We start from the raw sequence: 21,171 nt of genomic DNA on the forward strand, positions 1-21,171 counted from the left end.
CCACGCTCAAAAATTGGAGCGCCTGTCTCGTCAAATTCAGTGGGATTAACCCCTGAACAAAAACATCATCTTAAACTGGTAAAATCACTGAATAAAATAACAATCATCGTTGTAATAGCCAGATTCTAGCACTGATCACATGAACCAGTTTATCTCCTCAGCCACTAACTCTGTAAAATCTCCTTTTCCTGGTTAAATCATCCCCTTGTGGGGGGGGGGGGACCATGCCCCCACCCACTTTTTCCTGGAAGTTGATAGTATCCCATCAGCCCTTGAGCCAGAAGAGTACTGACAAGGCTTTGTGACATCACTAAGCCCCTCCCACTGGCCAGGTAAAGAGCAATAGGCACGGCTTGACCACCCCAGCCAATCGGTGTCTGGGGGCTTATTCTGGGCTGCCAGGCTTTGCCAGCGAGTTCTGTAATGGAGAGGCTTGCCTTTCCAGCTGTTCTCTCTCTCCAGCTTTTTGCCTGGAGGACTGGGTGGGCAAAGTGGGTTAACTGACTGGGTTTAAGCGGTCCCACCATAGCAGTAACTGGATAGAGTTAGTTGAAGCCACTGCATGACTTGATCTGTCTTTACTTTCCCATGGATTTAGTGACTGAATCAACTGACCCCTTTTCGTATTCCTCCCTCCCTCCCTCCCTCTCCCTCCCTCTCCCTTTTCTCAGTGACAGATCTAATTCTCTACGGTCCATACATTTCAAAAAGGGTTTTGCCAATTTAACCAAGGGACGGGCACTGCCATTTTGCCTACGAAAAGCCCCAGTTCAGCCCCAGCCTGTTCTGCTGACGATCAGGGACCCGAAGCGTCACCAGCCATCACAGCAGGCCATCAGGAGCTACGTTTGCCTTTCACAACTCGGTGCCCCCTGCTTGGCCTCCCTCCGCTCACATCCAGGATGGAAGTAGGAGCTAGCGCACCACACCTGCTCCTGTGGCTATTGGGACAATGCCTGTGGAGAAGCTCTGCAGTTCCCAGTTAGGCAGAGTCGCCCGAGACCGCAGGACCGCATGGTTCTCCCTCTGCTCTAGGCAGGGAGCCTCCTCTGATCCCCGAGGAGATTCCTTTCCTGCGCTGCCCTGTCTCAAGGCTCTAATTCTAGACCAAGCAGGCATTTCCCAGGAAAGCTGGGCCTCCCCTCTTGGCCCCGGGGTCCAGGGGCTATGGAGGTGGCAGAGAAGCGCAACTTGGTGGCGCAGGCTGGGTCAAGTTCCCATCTGGAAAGTCAGTCTTTAATTCTTTCATCTTAAAATGCCTCCTAGACCCGCAATCACCTCAGGACCCGCAGCTTGCATGGTGCACCGCAGGCAGACCAATCCCCCTCTTGACTCCACGGGACATAGACCCCTTCCTCTAATGGCTCTGAGGAGCAAACAACACAGCACATTTCCTCCAAGATTTCTCAAAAATGGGTTCAGGAGGTAAATGGGATCCCGTCTCTTCTGCTCCTTCAGGACAGAGGGGAACCCAAAGCAAACTTCTTGAAATATTTACAGATTGGGACAAGTTCCTTGGAAGGAAACGCTGCCCCTAAGCGTTCAGTAGGCAGGAAAAGTGGGAAGCTAGCCTAAACATTTCTCCTTTTTACCAATTCATTGTTGAATAAGATCTGGTAGGGAATAGCCCTGGTCAATTCTCCAGAAAAAATCCACTTTAAATTACTAACAGGACAACAGGTTGGCTCTGAAGAATATTTTACCTCCTCACATATAGTTCCCCAACCCAGCTAAACTGCTTCTCTTTTTTTACAAAAATCTTTTAAGCCCCTCTGTCTACTGATCTAGTAGGATTAAGGGCATTTTTCCCTTCCCCAAAAAAGGGGAGAAAGAAAAAAAAAGGGCAAGCTAAAGAAAGGGAGGAAACTGAACCACTGGTGAAAATCATGATGAATTTTGGAAAACAAGAAGAGGGAGGGGGCTTTTTGTTCAAAGAGAAGACCAAAAAAAGGAAAAAAAGGGGTGGGGTCAAAAGTTTATAATATACCATTTGTTCTGGTTTTTATAAAAAAAGAAGTAAAAACCAAAAAAAAGGAAAATATTTTAAAAAGCAAGATTGTGAAACATGCAGAAAAAATACCTTCGTCTGGAGTGGGATTGTTAGCTGACGCTTCCTCACGCTTTTTCGTGAGCGGACCTAAGAGCAAGAAAAAACAAGAAAAAAGAAAAATGGGACAGGGGAAAAAAAGAGAGAGAAAGATCAAGAAAAAAAGAGATTGTTTTTGGTTCATCAAAAAGGGAAAAAAACATTTTTTTTTTTTTAGCAAAATACAAACAATCTTTAGGCTTTGTTTCGTTTTTTCCTTGGGATTGAACGTGCGTATAATGTGTGTGCATGTGATTTTTTTTTTCCTTTTCCCCCACCAGAAAAAATATGACACAGAAATACAAAGAAATTGGAAGCTGTGAAATTAAAGGTTGGTTAGAGAGGAAACGAAGGGATGGGGCAGCTGCGGACGGTTAAAGACGGAAATGGATGGAAACCCCACTTGGAAACCCCAAGCATGGGACGTGGCGGGGGCTGATTCTGAGTCCCAGCCCTACTGCTTTTTCTAGCTCAGTCCCTGCGCGTTTCACAGGTGACGGGACAGGCCGGAGTCCAACCGCGGTGGAATCTTCCTAGCCGGATAATTCAAGGGTGGAAAAGGCTCTACCACTTGGATTCCTGCCTGGCATTGTACACTTAACCAACCCTGCCAGGAGGCAGATGGAAGGAGAGACAGATGGGCTGAATGGAAAGCAGGCCACAGTGGGTGCAGTTGGCGGATTTTCTGGGAGAGAAAGCCTGACTTTTGGGGTACCACCAAGACAGCAGCGGGGGACCATATGAAGGCGGGGCCCTCTGCAAGGGGCAGTGGTGAAAAAAATCAAGATGGCAACCGCAAGGGTGCAATTGGAGCCCCGACCTCTTTTAATGGGTGCTGTGCATGCAACAGGCATAAAAAAGGGCTTTGATCAGGCACTCGTGGCCACCATCTTGACTTTTTTGACCTCCCTCGTGCACACCTCCAGGGACAGGGAGCCCTTGAGACTGAAGGGGTCATCTTGGTCAATCCGGCAGGGGCTGATGTTTGGGGACCCCTTCTGTGGCTTTAGCCAACCCCAGGAGGATCCCGGCAGCCGGTCCCTGAGGCTGCAGCTACCTGCCCAGCCAGACTGAGGGGCCCAACCAGGCACTTTCTCCCGCCTGGGTGCTTCGGTTGCAGAAGGGGGCAAGCCCTGGAGGGGCTGCGGGAAAGATGGACAGGAGGGCAGGGGTGCCTTATGGGGCTTCCTTCATTTCTTTTCCACTTCAAAATTGGGGAAGCCTCAAGGAGACCATCTAGGGCTCCATCTTCATCTCAACCACCAGCCCCGCAAAGCACCCAAATTGATGGGAAACTGGGATTCTGGGCTCTTGGGGACCTCTCCTTCCTACCCCACCCCCCGAATCACACACACACACAAACTACAATTTGCCCTGTTCCTTCTGGGACCCTCTGGCATGTCAGGAGGCGGAAAGGTGCCCCCCCAAAGTTGCTCATCCCTGGCCTAGGACCCCAAGCTGCTACCACCTTCAGCCAGGGAGGGTAGAGGAGGATGGGGGCTGCCAACTAGGATGGGGATAATATGGGAGCCTGCACACAAATGGAAAGTTGGGGGCAGTAAGTCTTGACGGGCTGCAGGGGACTCCAGGGGAAGGGCAAAGGGGGCGATTTTTGGCTTGGCTTCGTTGGCCAAGCTGGGAACAGTGTGATGGTGTCCCTCTTTCTCCCTCTGGCCCTCTTTCCTTAAATCAGTGTTTCTCAACCTGGGCCACTTGAGGAGGTGTGAACTTCAACTTCCAGAATTCTGGGAGTTGAAGTCCACACATCCTCAAGTGGCCCAGGTTGAGAAACACTGCCTTAAACAATGGGGATGCTGGCAATTTGAGGACAAAACAGGACACCCGCTCACCATAGGTAAAGCAAGAGGCCAGTGAGAGGAGGAGGGAGGAGGAAAAAAGCAGATGAAGAGCAAGGGTGCATGAGAGACCTCCAGGCCCAGGACTCTCAGACAGCCCAGGAGGACCAGCTATTTGCTCTCACGCACAGCCCAGGGACTCCCGCTAACCCTTTCTGACTGGCCTAGCATTCCCTTCATCCTACCCATTCCCCCCAAATCCCGGCCATTGTAGTCCCTCTCATTTTTTCCTTCCAGAACTACAATCCCCAGGTGCTCCAATTGGGACAGGCCTATGAGATCCTGTTCAACCCTACCTGTGGGCCCGCCCACCCCACGCCCTCCAGATGGACCGGAACGCCCGCCATCCCCCACTGAGGGTGCTGTGCCAACCCCGGGGAGGGGGCACCTGATGGAGGAAGTCAAGATAAATAGGAGTTAGATGCCATTTCCTGGAACTGCTGAAGGCCAATGTGGTTCCCCGTTAAAAGATGATCAAGTGGGGAAGTGGTCCTCAGATTGTCTGTAGAATGGATTGTCTGTCCAAATCTGAGTAATAAACTTGATTTATCATTTCCTTGTTCTGCAACACCTTACTTTTTGTGAGAGCTATGGAAAACCTAGGGAGTCCACAGTCCCAAAACCAGTTCATACAGCCTTCTAGTTTTGGAAATGGCAGCTACGAGGACCTGAGGCATCCCTTCTTTTTTTGGAGGGGTGTGTGTGGAAGGGTAGCGGTACAATTTGGGGATTGCTGCCAGTTGCCGATATATTCTTCCCGGGCTCCAGGCGTGACACGTAGATCTACGCTTGCTTTAGTTCCGTCAAGTGGAAGCACTTGAGAAAACAACAGATCTTTGCAGCGAAAGAAACGATTCCAATTTCACCCCAAATTATGCTTCCTCCTGCAGCAGCGAAATCTGTGTCCGCTCCGTCTTCCTAAATAATTTCTCCAAAGCTGCCTGTGAAACGCTAGCGCTCCCCTCCCCATGATTCTTCTCCTGGAAAAGCTTGTAACCGTTTTTCAAATGGCACACACCATTACAAGCCCACTCAGGGGAGAACAACCCACCCCCCCACCCCCAGGGAAAGTGGTTGCAGTTTAGCCTGTGGAGGTCCGGAGCTGCGAAGCCCACCCCCCAAGCCCTTGGAGAAGACCGGTGCTTTCACCACAGTCTCTCCTCGGTCAGGCCAGCTGAGCGGAAGAACACGGAAGCATCCTTTGCACCTCTTTCTTCCCCTTCCAAACTTCGCAAGGAAGGAGGCAAAAGCTGACCCCCCCCCTTCTTTTCAGCCCCAGGACTGAGAGCATGCACAGAGTTTCTCTCCTCGTAAGGTGGAGGTGCCCCGGACTCAGTCCCCTGCTTCATTCTAGCTGTGGATTCTACTTCATTTGGTAGTTGTGGAATTAGCAGTGATAACAATTGTCTTTGTTATCATTCGGGGAATAAACTTTTAATGGATTAATCGGTTAGAATAATTGAGTGGAAGCCTCTTTAATTGACTAAAAAGACATCCCTGCTCCATCAGTCGCTCAACCAATCCCACCCCCCACCCCCCCCTTAATTATTTTTTCGGAGAAAGACTCGGAAAACCACAGCTGGCTCAAAGAAGCAACACCTTGAGAGGCCCCCGTTTTAGGAGGGTCCCCCTTCTGCCGTAATGTGTGTCAGATGGCACAATGAAAGCGTGTTTCCCCCTTCAAACTATTGTTCCTGTGCTATGCAGATTTATGCAGATTTATGCTGCAACCTCTAATGCTACTCTTCAACTCAGCACCGTGAAGAAACTCCACAGGGCTGACTCCTAATTATAGGGGTATAAGATGCAAACTAATTCAAGTCACCAACAGATTTCTTTAATCAGGTATCTGTGGTGGGGGCGGGGGGGCTGCTGTTGTTGGCTTTATCCACTTCGCTAACCAGGAATCACAGGACAGAGCGGGAGGAATGACGGGGGGAGAGAATCCAGAAAAATATTGCATCCTGCATGTTGCATAGTTCCCTAGAACGAGGGGGCCGAATCTGGAGCAGAAACATGGAATTGCCCGCCCCCCCCTCCTTAAATTAAACAATCTTTCACCTGATATAAACTTGCATCCCTTCTTGTTCAGGTCAGCAGAAAGGTTCCCTGCCTGTCCTCCTTTCTCTCTCCAGCTCCAGCACCCCCAAGCAGAAGAGGGCCCCGCTGCTTCCCTGCCCCCCAGACAGGGGGATCCCTCAACCCTTGGACAGACTGTGGGGGGGGCACACATCTGAGGTTTTCCTGCAATGCCCCCAGGACAATCTGGAGAAAGCATGTGTGACACAGGAGGGTGACAAAGAGAGGAATGGGGGGGGAGTAGGGTGGAGAGACCGGGGGGGGGGGGGGAAGCAAATACCAGCTCCAGAAGGGGTTGCTCCAGCAGCACAGCAGCAGCAGAAAAGGACACTCAGCTGTCTTGTTTTTCTGCCTACTGGTTTGGGATTTGCTTTAGCTGGTTTTTTTTTAATGCAATTTTTTCCCTGTTACCAAGGCAACTGACTTAGCAATGCTGCAAAAGGACGGCGGGCTAGAAAATGGTGGGGGGGGGCGGTGGTGGAGAAGAGACTGGGAAGGCTCACTGTTCTTTCCACCCAATAGCCCTTATTTTTTTATTTTTTTAAAACCTCCCCCCTCCACCACCGTTCCCCCACCCCCCACCATTTCCCACACTTCGGCAGGGCTTGGATTAGCCCTGAAGATTGGTGGCTGGGGAGGGAAGAAGGGAGCGCCCCACTGCGCTCGGTGGGAACCGAGAAAAAGGGATGCGGCCCAGCGGGGAGGAGGGAAGAGGAAAGTGGGGGAGGCCATCCCGGCCCAGCCTCTCTCGTCCTGGCCATGATGGGTGCCGGGTTGAAAGAAGCTTTGTGCAGGGAGGGGGCGTCCTGGCCAGCATTCCTCCCCCTGGGGTTGGAGACCCACCCCAAGCACCCCTCTTTTCAGAGGGCAGCCCCTGCTGTGTGCATTGGTGCGTGTGCACAGACTGGCATTCACCACCATGGCACAGCAGGCAGAAATTTCAGCAAGGAGCCAGCAAGTCAGTGATAGGACACCTGTTGGCCTTCTGCCTGCCAGTCCGGAGGGGTCTGGGAAGCACGGACGGCTGAGGGTCGCAGCTGGGCAGCCCAGACGAGTCGGTACGGCAAGTTCCAGAACTGCCCCTCTGGCACAGGGGGAGCGGAAGGCCAAATTTGTGGAAGAAGACTTTCAGGGCACCGGGGTTGGGAAAAGAGGGTGGCTCTGGAAAGAAGGTTTCAAGCAAGGCAGGAAATGGGGAAGCAGCTGCCTAATTAAGGGGGCACACAGATTGAGAAATAGATGAATAAATGTATGGACCAGGGTAGGGTCAAAAAAGTCAATGTGGCAGCAACAACGGTGCAATCAAAGCTCTGCCTGGTTTCTTTAATGTGCATCACAGCATTGCGGACACCATCTTGACTTTTTTGACCGTATCCTGCGGATACCCCTGAACCCAGAGGAGAAGCAGAACTTCTGCAGGGCATGATTCTGTGTTCAAAGTGTTTGGAAGAAGGAACTTCTTGACGCATCCTGTCTCTCTCTCAGCGCTGCCCTGGGCTCTCAAATTATTCCAGATATTTCCTTGCCGTAGCCCGTTTCATTTTACATGACCCCGACCCCACCCCAAGTGATCCCTTTGCTCTTCTAGGGGAGGGGGGAAATGGGAAGCAGAGAATGCAAAATGACTGTGGAAGGGCGTTTTCAGGTGACCCAAGAAAGGAAGACAGACTGACAGACAGACCGAGGAAAGCAGTTGGTGGACAGCAGCTGTCCAGACAGAACAACAGCCAAATGCACAAGCATTTGATGCGAGTGGGGGGTGGGGGGGGCGCCTGCTCCAGCCACACTACTGAGGCTGGGATAAGGGGAGGGGGTAGAATCAGGAGCTTTAACAGGCAGGAGCAAAGGTGAGGGATGAAGAGTTATGCGGTCCCCAGCCTGCGCTGTTCAGACGTTGGATAGCCATTCCTGTCCTGGTCAGGGAATTTCCAGTGGGGAAAGCTGAGTTACAGGTTTCACAAGGCGGGGGGATACCCAGCATGCAGATCTGCAAGTCGTGTGAGTCCCTCCCTTTGTGTAAATGGGAAAGTGGCTTCAAAACCTCTGCTCCAGACTACGCTCTTAACTTCCTTCCCACCTTGGTTGCGCAGCCCCCAGGCTGTGTTGCAAAGCAGCACATGTCTTGCTAATCCGGGAGGGTTCTCAGCAGGGCCCCAATCCCGAAGGCTTCTGATCTCCTTCAGCGTCCTCTGTCCCCCCAGTCATATACCCATTTCTCCTGGGGAAGGGGCTGCAGCTGGCTGAGGCAAAAGGCATTTGCTTTGCACCTAACGAGAGGGGCTGGGAACCTCCCTCCCACCCCTGTCCCACAACCGTGGGGCAACCCTGGCTGGGAAAAACCAGGAACCTGGATCAGGAGGAAGCGGCAGCTAAGGGGAGCCTCCCAATGGGAGGAGTCAGCAGACGTGTGTAAAGGCTCAGTGTACAAATGTTATCACGAGTAACAATCAAAATGCACGTGGGTCGTGGCTCAGAGAAAGGAGGGGGGGTACCAGATGGACCAAAACTTCCCAGAAGGGCGGCAAGGCTATGCTTCTGCAGATTCTCACGGCAAGGGCCACCAACCACGCCTTCCAGGACAGACAGCTGCCTTTTCCTGCCCCACCCGGGGAGCCAAAGCAGCAAGAACCACCGCCCTTCGAGGCCAGCAGCTGCCCCTGACACCCCTGCAGAGGGACCCCCCAAGGAAAGGGGTGCTGAAAGCTCCTGCCGCCCCCAGAAAGGGTGGTGGGCATGTGTTAGGCAGTGCGGTCGGATGGAGGGGGGAGGGGGGAGGTTAGCACGCTGAGCTGGAGTATGGGCAGGGGGCCGGAAGAATTTGGAGGGGAGGAAGAACTGCCCCCTCTGAGAGGCTTTGGCAGGGAAGACCCCCTGGGGAGGCCAGGAGGGACAGAGAGGGGGTGTAAGACCACCGGCACCACCGTGTCTGCCCCCCTCCCTGCTTCCCCCTCCGTGCTTACCGTCCTCCATGGGGACATAGATGTTGAGGTAGAGACAGTCTTCGCTTTGATTCTGAACGTAGCCGGCCACAATCTCCAGATTGTCGGTGAACCAGACCGGGAGCATAATCCCTGGAAGCATGCCGTGGATGTTCTGGGGACAGACAGGAGCAAAAGCTGTGGCATTGCGCACCTCGGACCAGGAAGCGGGGGCCTCGGGCGGCTGGAAGCGTCGCTCCCCCACGGGCGGCGTGGCGTACGGGATGCCCAGGTACTGGACCACGGGGCCGAGGATCTCGTTGTTCAGGCCTTTCTTGACGCCGCGCAGCTTCCCGTAGTTGGTGGGCACCACAGGGTACTTGTCCTCAGGCTTCTGCCCCGAGAGGGGTGACGAGCGGAGGGCCAGCCCCAGGAGCCAGAAGAGGAGGGCGGAGCCCGCCCGGACATTCAACGCCCGCAGGACGAGGCTCAGGGGCGAGAGAAACATGGTGGCCGGAGAGGGAGCCGGGCCAGAGCGTGTCCTTCGCGAGGGGGGAGAGAGAGAGACAGAGGCGGCCGACCTGAGCAGCAGTAGCAGCAGCAGCAGCAGCAGTAGAGGAAAAGGAGAAGGAGGAGGAGGAGGAGGAGGAAATAACCCGGAGAGGCTGCAGCCCGAGCCCAGAAGTTTAGGAGACCCAGCGGTCTTAGCAGGTGACCCAGGAAAGTTTTCTGGCAGAGAGAGGACATCTGTTGCGTTCCATTGTGGCTCCGGAGCAGCACAACCTCCAGCGAGGCCTGAGGGAGGCACCTAGAGGTTCGGAGATGGGAAGAGAGAAGGCGTGAGTCAACCAGAGGTGGAGGAGGGTGGGCAGCAGGCAGGGGCAGGGGCAGGGCGGGCACGGCGCCCTGAGAAGGAGAAGGAGCCCTTCTCCATCTTGGGGACTGCTCCGCCAAGGGGGCTCCCTTTCCCCAGGAGACAAATCTGCACCCCCCCCACAAGCCTCCGAGCCCTAACCCTGCCTAATGGAACTCAGATGACATAAACCGTGATGCCCAAACGGTATCATGGCTTAATGTGCAGGCCGAGGTCTCGTGCTGAGCTTCCCCCAAGATGCTGGATCGCAAACAGACCTAGTTTCAGGGAGAGCAGCCAAGGGCCACGTTTCCGTGAGGAACCCAGGGGAAGCCCCTCTGGGGCCACCGAGCAGGGCAGGAAGCCTCGGGGCAGATTCGTTGTTAACCAAAGCCCCCAGCCCCCACCAGGAGGAGGCCCAGGGCTGTTTCCAGGAACAAGCAAGTTCCTTGGGTGCGGAAGATCCCGCACAAGAAGGAGAAGAGAGCTCAGGGGTCCCCAATCCAGAGCCAGCCCGTAACTCATCCTGTGCCTGGGAAGGGTGCGTTCTGAAAGGGGCTCAGTCGGGGAGCCTCTGCACCGATCTCCACCGCATGCCAGGAGACAGCGTGGCTACCTGAAGATGCCCAAGTGGCTTCTTCCCCCATGGCTCAGGAGACTGGGCTGGGCTCCCTTGGATTATGAGATGTTCCAAGCTCCACCTCTTCCCACCAAGCTACCTTTGGCTCCCCTGGTCTGGAAGGACAATTAAGGTGTCCAAGACCAAGTGGGCCACTGCTGGCAAGGGCTACCCCATAGGGCACCTGGCCCATGGTCTCCCACTCCTGGGCCTCATCCAGGGACCGCTGTCCGCCCAGCACCGCCACCCCAGCCTCAGGGAAACAATAGGGATGCGATCCATGCTAACTCTACCTGGATAACCCGGGCCCATGAAGACATGGGGGCCTGAGTCGCATCCGTATCCCAGGAGGACCTACTCTGCAGAGGGCTGTGCCGTTCTCTCCGGCTCCCGAGTCTTTTACCGTACAATTCTCCCTGGTGGATTCTACCAGGTCTTTAATTAAATAAAATTGGAGTTTTTTGTTTATCATTCACAATGTGGCAATTAGAAGCAGGAACATGTAATTAGTACAAAATTGCGTCTGGGAGAATCCAAAGGCCCAGGGAGAGGGGCTGGAAGGGGATGCCAGAACCCAACTCCCTCCAAATAACGCACGGATGGCCGGAGAAACGGATCGGCAGGCAGCAAAGTGGGCGCACCCCACACCTGGGCCTTAATGGGAGGACAGAGCAAAGGAGAGAAGGAAGAGGCACGGGGTGCCCGGGTGAGCAGGCTGGATGGCTGGATGCAGCAAAATTAAGAGGAGCCCTAGAGAGGGAGGGAAGCTGCCAAGGGTGGAAGGAGAGAAGGGGCGAGTAAGAAGGCAACTTGCACCGAGGAGGGAAGTGGGGAACCCATCGAGCCAAAAGATTTGCTTCAGTGGGCTGCTGTTGGTTAGGCATCGCTTGTCCCACGGAGTGTTCCCCCGGAGGGCACTGTCCGTGAGCTGGACTAACACACACATCATCCATGGTCATCCAAGCTGGCCCGGGGCGATGGAGGTTGGATATTTGCCCTCGGTTCAGCCTCCGTCAGACACCAACCATGTGGCAAATGCTCAACCCAGCTTAACCAACGCAACAGCCGTGCTCATTTCCTGTGCAATACCCACACCAGCCTCTCCTGTCCTGCTGGGATGGCCTTGCTCAACCAACACACCAAGCCCAAGGCTGGTTCTCCCCATGCCCAGAGCCACAAAGTGCCCTGCTCTCTCCCCACTGAGCCTTGCAAGTCGTAGGAACCCCGCTAAGGATTTTGCAAGAGGCGTGCAAGATTTCAATCCCCAGCCAGCAGGGCCAAAACTATGGGATGGAAGAACACAGCAGACTGTCTGTTGACTTAAAACCTGGCCTGCTTTCTAAACCACAACTCCCAGCATCCCTTGGATCAGCTAGGCTGGCAGGGATCGCTGGGAGTTGTGGTTTAGCAAGACAGGGAATGTGCTTTTGCACCAAGGCAGAAGGTCTTTGTTCTAACCCTACAGCAGGGTTTCTCAAACTTGGCAACTTGAAGATGGGTGAGAAATCCTGCTTTACACTCCCCCAGCTGCGTGGAAAAGCTTATTTCTCAGTTAGGAACCAGCCTGGAAAAGGCTGTCCGTTGCAGGATCTGCATCTCTGAATCATGACAAACAGAAGAAACAAGTGATGAATGTGCCTCAGGACACTTGAGGGGGCCCTTCCCAGCTTCCAGGGGCCAGCTGTGGCTCCCGCCGAGCTGTGGGAGTCTGCAGGGGTGGGGGAAGTGATGTCACCCACATTCGTGACATCATTGCACAAATAACAGGAAGGATGGAATTTGCATCCTTCGTGCAATGAAGTAATGACATCTCCCAATGCTGTCAGCGCCGAAGCAAAGCACAGCGCCTCTGAACATGCAGGAGTAATTTTCCCCTCGAGCAAGGCCTCCTGAAACACCGCTGGGCATCAGGGGCAACTCCTGAACAGCATCCTAGAAAGTCACCCCTCCACAATGGCTGAGACATTGTGGTTTTCTCTTCCTTTATGCAATTCTGTTGGCAGCACTGCTGCGGGTCTGGCCGCACAGAGCCTGGGGATACTGGCTGCATTGGCATCCCACGGCTGGCCAAGTGTGCCACTCCCTGGCCAACTCTCCCAGCCCTGTTCCCCAGCATCACACACTCAATCAAGGCCACTCAGCGTGGTCCTCTAGCCTGCTTCAGTGGAGCCCCAGAGGATGCCATGTCCTTCCCCACGTAATTAATCTGCAATAACATAATCAGGGTCAGTGCCACCTCAGACAAAGTCAAGGGCTGACCCACACCCCAATCTTAGGAATCCCCCATCTGGCCAGAGGGTGAGGGCCAGAGTCAAACTAAAGAAACAAATAAGATGGAGTGTTTCAAGGGGCCTCTCTAGGACTCTGCCTCTCTTTTAGGACGAGTTAATCTCCCTGGTCAATTGTCCCTTTAGACAAGCATTTCGCAACCTCAGTAACTTTAAGATGTGTGGACTTCATCTCCCAGAATTCCCCAGCCAGCATGCTTTAAGACATGTGGACTTCAACTCCCAGAATTCCCCAGCCAGCATACTTTAAGGTGTGTGGACTTCATCTCCCAAAATTCCCCAGCCAGCATACTTTAAGGTGTGTGGACTTCATCTCCCAGAATTCCCCAACCAGCATGCTTTAAGACATGTGGATTTCAACTCCCAGACTTCCCCAGCCAGAATACTTTAAGGTGTGTGGACTTCATCTCCCAAAATTCCCCAGCCAGCATACTTTAAGGTGTGTGGACTTCAACTCCCAGAATTCCCCAGCCAGCATGCTGGCTGAGGAATTCTGGGAGTTGAAGTCCACCCATCTGAAAGCTGCCTAGGTTGAGAAACGCTGCTTAAGACCCAGAAAAATCCAGGACACTGTGGCACAGGCCATTTATCTGGATTAATGGTGTTTCAACAGCAGTCTATCTGACCCCATGCCCCCATTTAATGTATGAATGGCAACACAGGCTGGGTCACACAACCCCCTTAGCCAGGTCAGTGACCAATAGAGCAGCTGCATTCATACAGGGTTTTATAGCTGAGCCCAGCAAACTTCATCGGTGTATGGGTCAATGCCTGAATCCAGAGAAAGGGATCCTTCCCTCACACAGGCGTGACATGGCTGAATTTGGTGGCCACAGGAGCACCAATCCAGTCGCTTTCCGCCAGTTTGGGGGTTAAACCCAACCGTGCTGAAAGGCTTTCATATTTGCACACACACACCTACCCTCTTCCAGAGGCCGCAGCTGGATATGTGCAATCTATGAAATCCTAAATCATGCTGGCTAGCTGGAGAATTCTGGGAACTGAAGTCCACAAATCTTAAAGTTGCCCAGGCTGAGAAACGTTGCTTTAGGCGATGGCCCTTGCTGGACCCAGATCCAGTCACGCCTCTTCACTGGGCCCTGCAAAGTGGCCGTGGGGCAGAGGGCTGTCCTTGCAGCCATCAACTAATTGCAGGGGGGCAGAATCAGGCTTCTTCTAAGGGCTCCCCAGGAGCAGATGCAAACAGTCCCTCTACGAACTAACATGGCCCCCACACCACCATCCCAAGCGGGGGAACCTCCCAGTGGGAAAGGCCAGGAGCGCAGCGGGACCTGCATGCAGAGGGACCGCCCCCTCCCTCCGCAGTGGGGCCTGCCTTTTAGGGGAAAAGCCCCAGGCAAGGGCTCTAGGCTCTGGGGAGGTGCGGAGGGCTGGGCGAGAACAGCCACCCACAGCACCCACCTCCTCACCGAAGCTGGACTCCCAGCCAGCACAGCTAAGAGCTCGATGGACAAATAATTTGGCACCTTCCCATGCCTAAGTGCAGCATTTACAGAGATTTCCACAGTCACTGGTGACCAGCTGCTACCTTTATGGGTAGCTTTGTTCTGGAGACTGGCCAGGAAGAAGACATAAATTTTTTAAGAGCCACCAACTTGGGGGTGGGGGTGGGGAGGAGGAGAACACTTCTTTCGACGGACTGCCCTATTCTTGGGGGATGGGACTGATGCTACTGCTTGGAAAGGACAGATCACAGCTAACCACTTTTCCCTGCAAAAGGCATCCCAATATTTTACTGGCCAGCTGCTGGAAAGCATAGCTGGCTTGCCATTTTGTTTTCGTTTTTGTCTTCCAAGGTTGACTGAAAATCAGGGGCCCTGTTTTGCACTTTGTTCAAAGCCATTGTTTACTCAGAAAGCATAGTTTTGGGTTTGCATAACCCACAAAGCCCTAAAGCATGGTTTATGAACCACAACACCGAGGTTCACAGGATGCGCTAAGCTGCATAAAAGGGAACCCAGAGAGGGTCTGAGGACGGGCAAAGCTGGTGCCACCACTTGGAAACTCTGGGATAGAAGGGGGCTTGATTTGGGATTCCTTGGCACCAATGCACCCACTCCGCCCCGCAACCCAACCGGAGAGTGTTCCGGTGTTACAGATCCTAGATGTGTATTTAAATCCCCAACAAATAAAATAGGTTTCTGCAAAGGACAGGAAGAAGGGAACAGGTGTGCGCAGAGAAGTCACAATGACATCACCCCTCATGATGTCATCATGCGCCATGATGGTATGATGTGTACAATCTCAGTTGCCTTCCCATGGGTGGATGAGGCTTGGCAGGATGAGACCAAGCTGGGCAAGCCTTCTCCTCCTGCCATGCCACCGAAGTCCAAGGGGTCAGGGGTCCAGAGAGGACACTCAACTAGTCCTTAATTCATCCTTTTTGTGTTTTACATCAGTGTTTCTCAACCTGGGTGTCTTTAAGATGCGTGGACTTCAACTCCCAGAATTCCCCAGCCAGCCATGCTGGCTGGATACTTCTGGGAGTTGAAGTCCACGCATCTTAAAGATGCCCTGGTGAGAAACTGGTTTATACAATACTTTGAACTCTGCAGTCACCTGATGGGCTGAACCCACACAAGAAGCGAATCCACAGCATGACCAGCCATGGTCAATCTGCAAGTTAGTGCCTGACCCAGGAAAGCGTGTTGTGTGAACCAGGCAAGACCTGTCCCTTTGATCAGAAGAGGGGAGAGCAGACAGTGCAGGGGCAGGGTGTTCTCCTGCCCTGGGGCTTCTTGCCTCTGGCTCCTGGCCTTCTGGGGAGGGGGATTTCCAGGCGCCTGGCTGCCTCTCCGTGCAGCTGGCAGAGAGGGAGGAGGGGGCCCAGAGCCGGAAGCAGAATCCTCAATAGAAAAAGCTTTGCTGGATGCCAGCCAGGCCCAGGGAGCCACGAGCTCTGAAGTGGGCAGAGGGCCAGAGAGGCCGGCGGGCAAGAGGAGGCCAGAGGAGGCCCGGATCCCTCATCTTCCACCTGATCCTCGTGGGCCTGCTGGAGAAACGTGGGTGGGAGGGGACTGGCCGGGGAAGGAGGCCCCCTTCTGCAGGGAAGAAGCTCCACTGGTGCCCACTGGGAGACAATGGGAGGGAGGAGAAGGGGGACAGTTCCAGTCCTGGGGGAGAACGTGGCCTGGAGAAGATCTGGTGCGCCTAAAGGAGGAGGCTAGGTGAAGTCCAGACCACCAGGAGGGCACCAGGTTGGGGAAGGCAAGGGCCTGGGTTGGGACTGGATCCACGATCTCCAACCTGGTGCCCTCCAAGTGGGCTGGGCTGAGTTGCCTCTTTGCCTGCCCCCGCACCCTGCTGGGGATGATGGATGTGGTAAGACACCCAGAGGCAGCAGAAGGATGGGAAAGGGTGCTGTAAGAGGGTTTGGGACAGGAAGGAAGGGAACAGTGGCTGCTCCATTAAATCAGATAAATAGGTATTACTGAAGTGACTGAGATGAAGCGTCGAGGTAAGCCCGAAGCGGACCGCGCCAACTATTCCTGCCCATCTGCCAAAATGCAGCGGGAGGGGCGGCTTCCCCCTCCCCTCCCTCGGTCGCGGCCAGAGGCCTCCTCCTCCCGGGCGAATTAAGCTCCCCGATTGGGACCGCCACGGATTTTCCCCCACCGGGGCGGACACCGGCTGCCGATCGGGGGAAGCTGCCCCTTCCCGCTCCCGGCCGCCACACAGAAGCACACTGCAGGGACACACACGTCGGGCGGGCGCGTGAACACGCGCCACACACACACACACACACACACACACGTACCGACGCACGAAGGGACGTCAAAGGAAAGGCGGTCGAGAGACGGGGGGCCGGTGTTGCCCAGCCACCGAGGGGCGCGCGGAGCCCCCTCCCTTGCAAAAAGGCCAGGACCCACCCGAGACCCCCGCCCGCGCCTCCCCCGCAAGCACTCGCCGGCCCCCCAGGTGCTACCACGCAGCACCCTCCCCGTCGCGGGGCGGGAAGGCAGGGGCAGGGGCCGGCGCTGGGGAGGAGGGACCAGCTGAACTGACAGGGGGCGGGGGGCTGGGGGGACCCCTGCATCCCCCCTCCCTGCCTGCAAAGGCCCGGTCTCTGCTGCTGCCACGGCAGTCTCGCCCCGCACGTCTCAGGGCAACCGAAAAAGCCGCCCCCCCCGCTCTTCTCCTCCTGCCTCGGAAGCTGGGGCGACCCCCCCCCGGACCGGTTCGCGGTGCTGGGGGTCCCCACGCCGCCTCTCAGGTCCCCAGAAGGCTTGCGGGGGAGGCCGGAGGGGCAGAAGAGGGGCAGTGCGGCTCCCGTTCAGCCCCCCAGCTTTGGGAAGGAGCAGAAAGGCTTCCTCCCCACAAGGCCCGGAGGAGCGCCAGGGACAAAGCTCAGCCGCCCTCCCTTCCCTTCTCTTCCCTTCGCGGGCACAGCCCCCCGCCCCGCCCCATCAACCCATTACCCCTCCGGATGTGCTGGGACTCCGGCTCCCAGCATCCCTTGCCCCTGTTCTGGGACCTGGAGCCCCGGCAGATCGGGAGGGGACGAGGGGGGGCAATGCTGCCTTCCGCCCTTCCCCTCCTCTCTCTGCCTCCCAATGGCACCCCTCTTAGCAACAGCACGCAGTGAGTAAAGGGCCAGGCTTTGGGGAGCGGGGGGACGCCAGCCTTTCCCCTGCAGCTCCTCAGCCCAACAGGGCCAGCCAGAAGCAGCCTGCTCTGGGTCCCAGAGATAGACTGCCCTGGGCACGGGCGCCCTTCCGGGGTGTAGCGAGTGGCCCACTCTTCCCAGAATACATAAGCCAGCGTTTCTCAACCTGGGCCACTTTACGACATGTGGACTTCAGCTCCCAGAATTCACTCACACAATGCCCTGAGATCTCCTTTCGCCTAAAGCCACCCTACATCAGACCGCCTACTCTGGTCCTCTCCAGCAGCTGCCTTCCAGCCTCCCAAATTCCAGCCAGTAGCAAAGGTTCCAGGGCCCAGTCCAAGGGAGACGAAGACCCTCCCCACTGAAGCGCTTGGCATCTGGGGTGCACAGCTTCTGGACAGAGGCCCCTTGTACGGCCTCCAACATCTTATCTTTCTTAAACTGAAAACAGGCAGGCCTCCTCCAGGCCCGGGGACCTGCAGATGCCATAAGCCCCTATCAGCTTCGCCAGCAAAGGGTACTAGGTTGAATAAAGGTGGCCTGGTCCCTATTCTTTCTCCTTCCCCTTGCTCCACTGTGAGGTCTGCCTCTTGAGTTTTTGGGGGGGTTGCCCCCAGATGGCAACTCAGGCTATGAAAATCCCCCCTCCCCGGTTTGTTCCCCCAGTTCAGTCTTCAACATCTTGGGTTGGGGGAAGGCCCTGATGGGTAAGGGAGGGGCTGAAGCTTAATGGCTAAAATACCAACCCATTTAAAACAACATGGACGCAGGCTAATGGGCCTGAGCAACCCCCACAATCTCCCCACCCCACCACCCCCGAAAAATTTAGATCAGCTGCTGCCAAATGGATTATGGCCACAACTCCCAGAATCCCCTGGCCAAAGGACAGGCTGGCTGGGGGAGGGGGGAGGCATCAAGTTGGGGGGTCTCAAATTGAGCAGGAGTGCGCATGGTTGGAACCCAGAAGTCCTGAGGGTGCCATCCAGCCCAGCTGTGAATTCACTCAACGTGCTTAGCCTGCTTCCTCAGTCAGCCCACTTTCAGGGTTCACACCATGCCCTGAGCCATATTTATTTAGGTGTGCATTTTCCTTTGTTTAATCTATTAAATTTCTATGCTGGGCTCACCATCATGAGCCACATACTGCACTCACCCCATCAAAATAAAGCTACCAAGGTGGCAAAGAAACCAGATTTTTTGTAAGCCTGATTTTGGGACATGGGCTGTAAGACTCCCTTGGGGGCTGTGGGGCGGAGGGAGATAGTGGAAGCTGGGGGCCCTGCACCCCCAAGGCAGAAAGAGGGCCTGATTTTGGGGGCAGCTCTCTGCCCATTCAACTCAGGGGGAGCCCCCCTTCCAGGTAAGGCCCCTGGAAGCAGCTCTGAATGCTTGTGTCTTCCAGCCTTAGGGAGGCAGAAGAGGGATGTGTTCATTTATGTATTATTTATTTATATTTACAGTTGGAGCTGATGGCCCTGAGTCCAGGGCCTCTGGAGCTGCAAATGGGTGGCCATCATCATGATGCCTTGCACCGTGGCTGAAGAAAGTTCTTCTGTTGCTCAGTTTAGTTTCTACGACAAGGACCTGGGTGGGATTTCTCCACACCCCATTCTGTCTTCTACCCACTTCTTCATCTGCCTCCCCCAAAGCTAGAAAACCCTTCTGAGGGGGAGCAGCGGGGGCTTTCTGCCCACTGGCACCCAACTGTCAAGGATGGGATCTTGGATTCTGCACCCACAAGAGCATTGAGATGCCAGTGGGCAGAGTCCAACCGCCTTCCTTAACGGTGGTCCTTGAACTGGGTCAGGAGGGAGCCGAGGGGGAAACCGCTCAGCCCACCCCAAGGTGGGCTGTTTCTTGGCCTGCCTTTTCAGAGGGCCCCTCTCCCCCCCAGCTGCACCCACCCCCAGAACCCTCTATCTTTCCTGGAACAGCAGACCCCCATCTAGAGAGGGGCGGGGGGTATATCCAGAACCCCCCACCTGCATCCCCCACAAGCCCCAGGAGATGCTCCTGCCTGCTCTCTTTGGGCCCCATCAGCCCCCAACTGATGCACACTGGCCTTGCTGCTTCGGCTTGGCCCAGAGGAGACCCTCCAGAGCCAGCCCTCTCCTGCTGCCTTCCAGAACCAGCTTTGCCCCCGCCCTTGCTCTGGCTGTCTATCTCTCTGATCACAGCTGCTCTTCCCTCCTCCCACCCTGATCTGGTGTCCCCCCACCCTCTTCTCCTCGACCCCCCCCCACCCTCCTTCTCCTCTCTGCCCCCCAAGCTGCCACTCCTCTCCACGGTGGGGGTGCCTTGCTTGCCAGGCAGTGTTGTATGTGTCAGCACCTCACCCCCCACCGAAGCCACGTTCAGCCTCCAGGGAGCCAAACTGGGGGACAAAGCCAGTCCTGCCGGCCAGCTTGGAAAAGGCCCCAGGACTAGGAGGGGCTGGGGGGCAGTGGGTGGGCCCAAAGCTGGGCAAGGGAGGCATCCAGCCGGGCAGTGCCCAGGTGTCCGGGAGGTGCAGCAAAATGGACGGAGAAGCCGGCAGCTGGGGTGAGCGGGAAAGGGGGGGCATCGGGAGAGGGAGCCTCCATTGCAGGAGCGAAGGGGAGGCATCAGAAGCCACCTGCCCGCAGGAAAATCTACCCGGGGGGGGGGGCGAGATTTTCCTTCGAAGGATACGGGGGAGGGACTGTCGGAGGCTGCCCTGATGTTGGGGGTGGGGGCGAGGCGAGCTCGTGGAAAGGGCACCTGGGGCCTGGGTCTCCGATGGCTCCGCGCCAATGGGAATTTCGGAGCTGGGGGGCACGAGAGGGGCGCCCGGGCGGCGGGGGAGCCAAGCCCGTGAGCAGCAAAGGGGATGCAGGCTGGCGGGGAGGGGGAGGGGAGAGGAAGGGGGCAATCCGCGGGCGAGAGCGGAGCGCAGGGAAAATGGAGCGCGGCCGCGAGATGCCGGCGCTGGGGAGACGGGGGTCCCTCGGCCCTCGCCGCCCGTCCGCCCGCGCGCCCGGTCCTTACCGGCCTCAGCAGCCGCCGCGGGAGGAGGAGGAAGAAGAGAAGTAGCTGCCGCCGCGCCGCCGCCGCCGCCGCCGCTGGGCTCCGCGCTCGCCGGCCGGGTCTCGGGGTGCAGCCGCGCGGGGCTCTCCGCCTCGGTCGCCCTCGACGCGCGCTGCCCGCATCCTGGGGGGAGGGGGCGGGAGCGGGAGCGGGGGGAGGCTGTCAGCCGAAGGCCATGGGGGGGGGATTGCGGGAAGCGGGGCCGCCGCGGAGGCCGGGCGACGGGAGGAGCGGGAGGAGGCTGGACCGGGCACCCTCGCCGCCGCCGCCGCCGCCGCCGCGCGCTCGCTCGCTCGCTCGCTCCCTCCAGCCAGCCGCCCTCCGCCCCTCCCCGCCCGCCGTGCCGCCGCCGCCGCTCCTGCCCGCTCGCCCGCCCGCTCGCCGCCGCCGCCGCCGCCTGCCTCGCCCACCACCCCGCATCAGCGCCCGCGTCAGGGCGGGGGGCGGGAGCCACGCGGCGGCGGGAGGCGGGGGAGGGGCGGCACGGGCAAGGCGCCCGGCCGGGAAGGGCCGGAGGCAGCGCGGGAGGGGCCGCCTTTCAAGGGGGCGGACGGCGCGGGGCCTCGGGCCGCGAAAGGCGGGAGTGGGCACCCCCGGTGGCAGGAAGGGCTCCGGCGCGGCCCCCGCATCCCCGCGAGGCCAAGGAGCCCCTCCCGGACGTGGCCGAAGCGGCTGGGGAAGGTCCCGCTCCCGAAGGGCGACGAGGGGTGACTGTCCCTGGCTGCAGAGTGATGGTTGACCAGAAAGTGGGGCCGGGCGAGGTGGAGATGGCCGGTCGCGATGCCCTCACCAGCTTT

The 21,171-nt window shown here is 56.7% G+C and overlaps 1 protein-coding gene across 2 annotated transcripts in view; it reads right to left on the minus strand.

The window, feature by feature from the left end:
* The window catches only part of NLGN2 (neuroligin 2), a 36,222-nt gene extending 15,762 nt beyond the window's left edge, over nt 1-20,460 (minus strand). The window contains exons 1-3 of one of the 2 annotated variants that reach the window (XM_063301717.1): nt 20,336-20,460; nt 8,982-9,114; nt 2,081-2,137 (exon numbers count right to left, since the gene is read on the minus strand). In XM_063301717.1, the coding sequence (XP_063157787.1) occupies nt 2,081-2,137; nt 8,982-9,102 (178 nt within the window). In that variant the 5' untranslated portion in view covers nt 9,103-9,114; nt 20,336-20,460. Of the gene's footprint in view, nt 1-2,080; nt 2,138-8,981; nt 9,471-20,335 lie in introns of those variants that run through there. The other variant, XM_063301715.1, reaches the window with a different exon arrangement.
* Nucleotides 20,461-21,171: the final 711 nt, after the last annotated feature.

This window comes from Candoia aspera, chromosome 4 (genome assembly GCF_035149785.1).
Source record: "Candoia aspera isolate rCanAsp1 chromosome 4, rCanAsp1.hap2, whole genome shotgun sequence".
Classification (NCBI taxonomy): Eukaryota; Metazoa; Chordata; class Lepidosauria; order Squamata; family Boidae; genus Candoia; species Candoia aspera.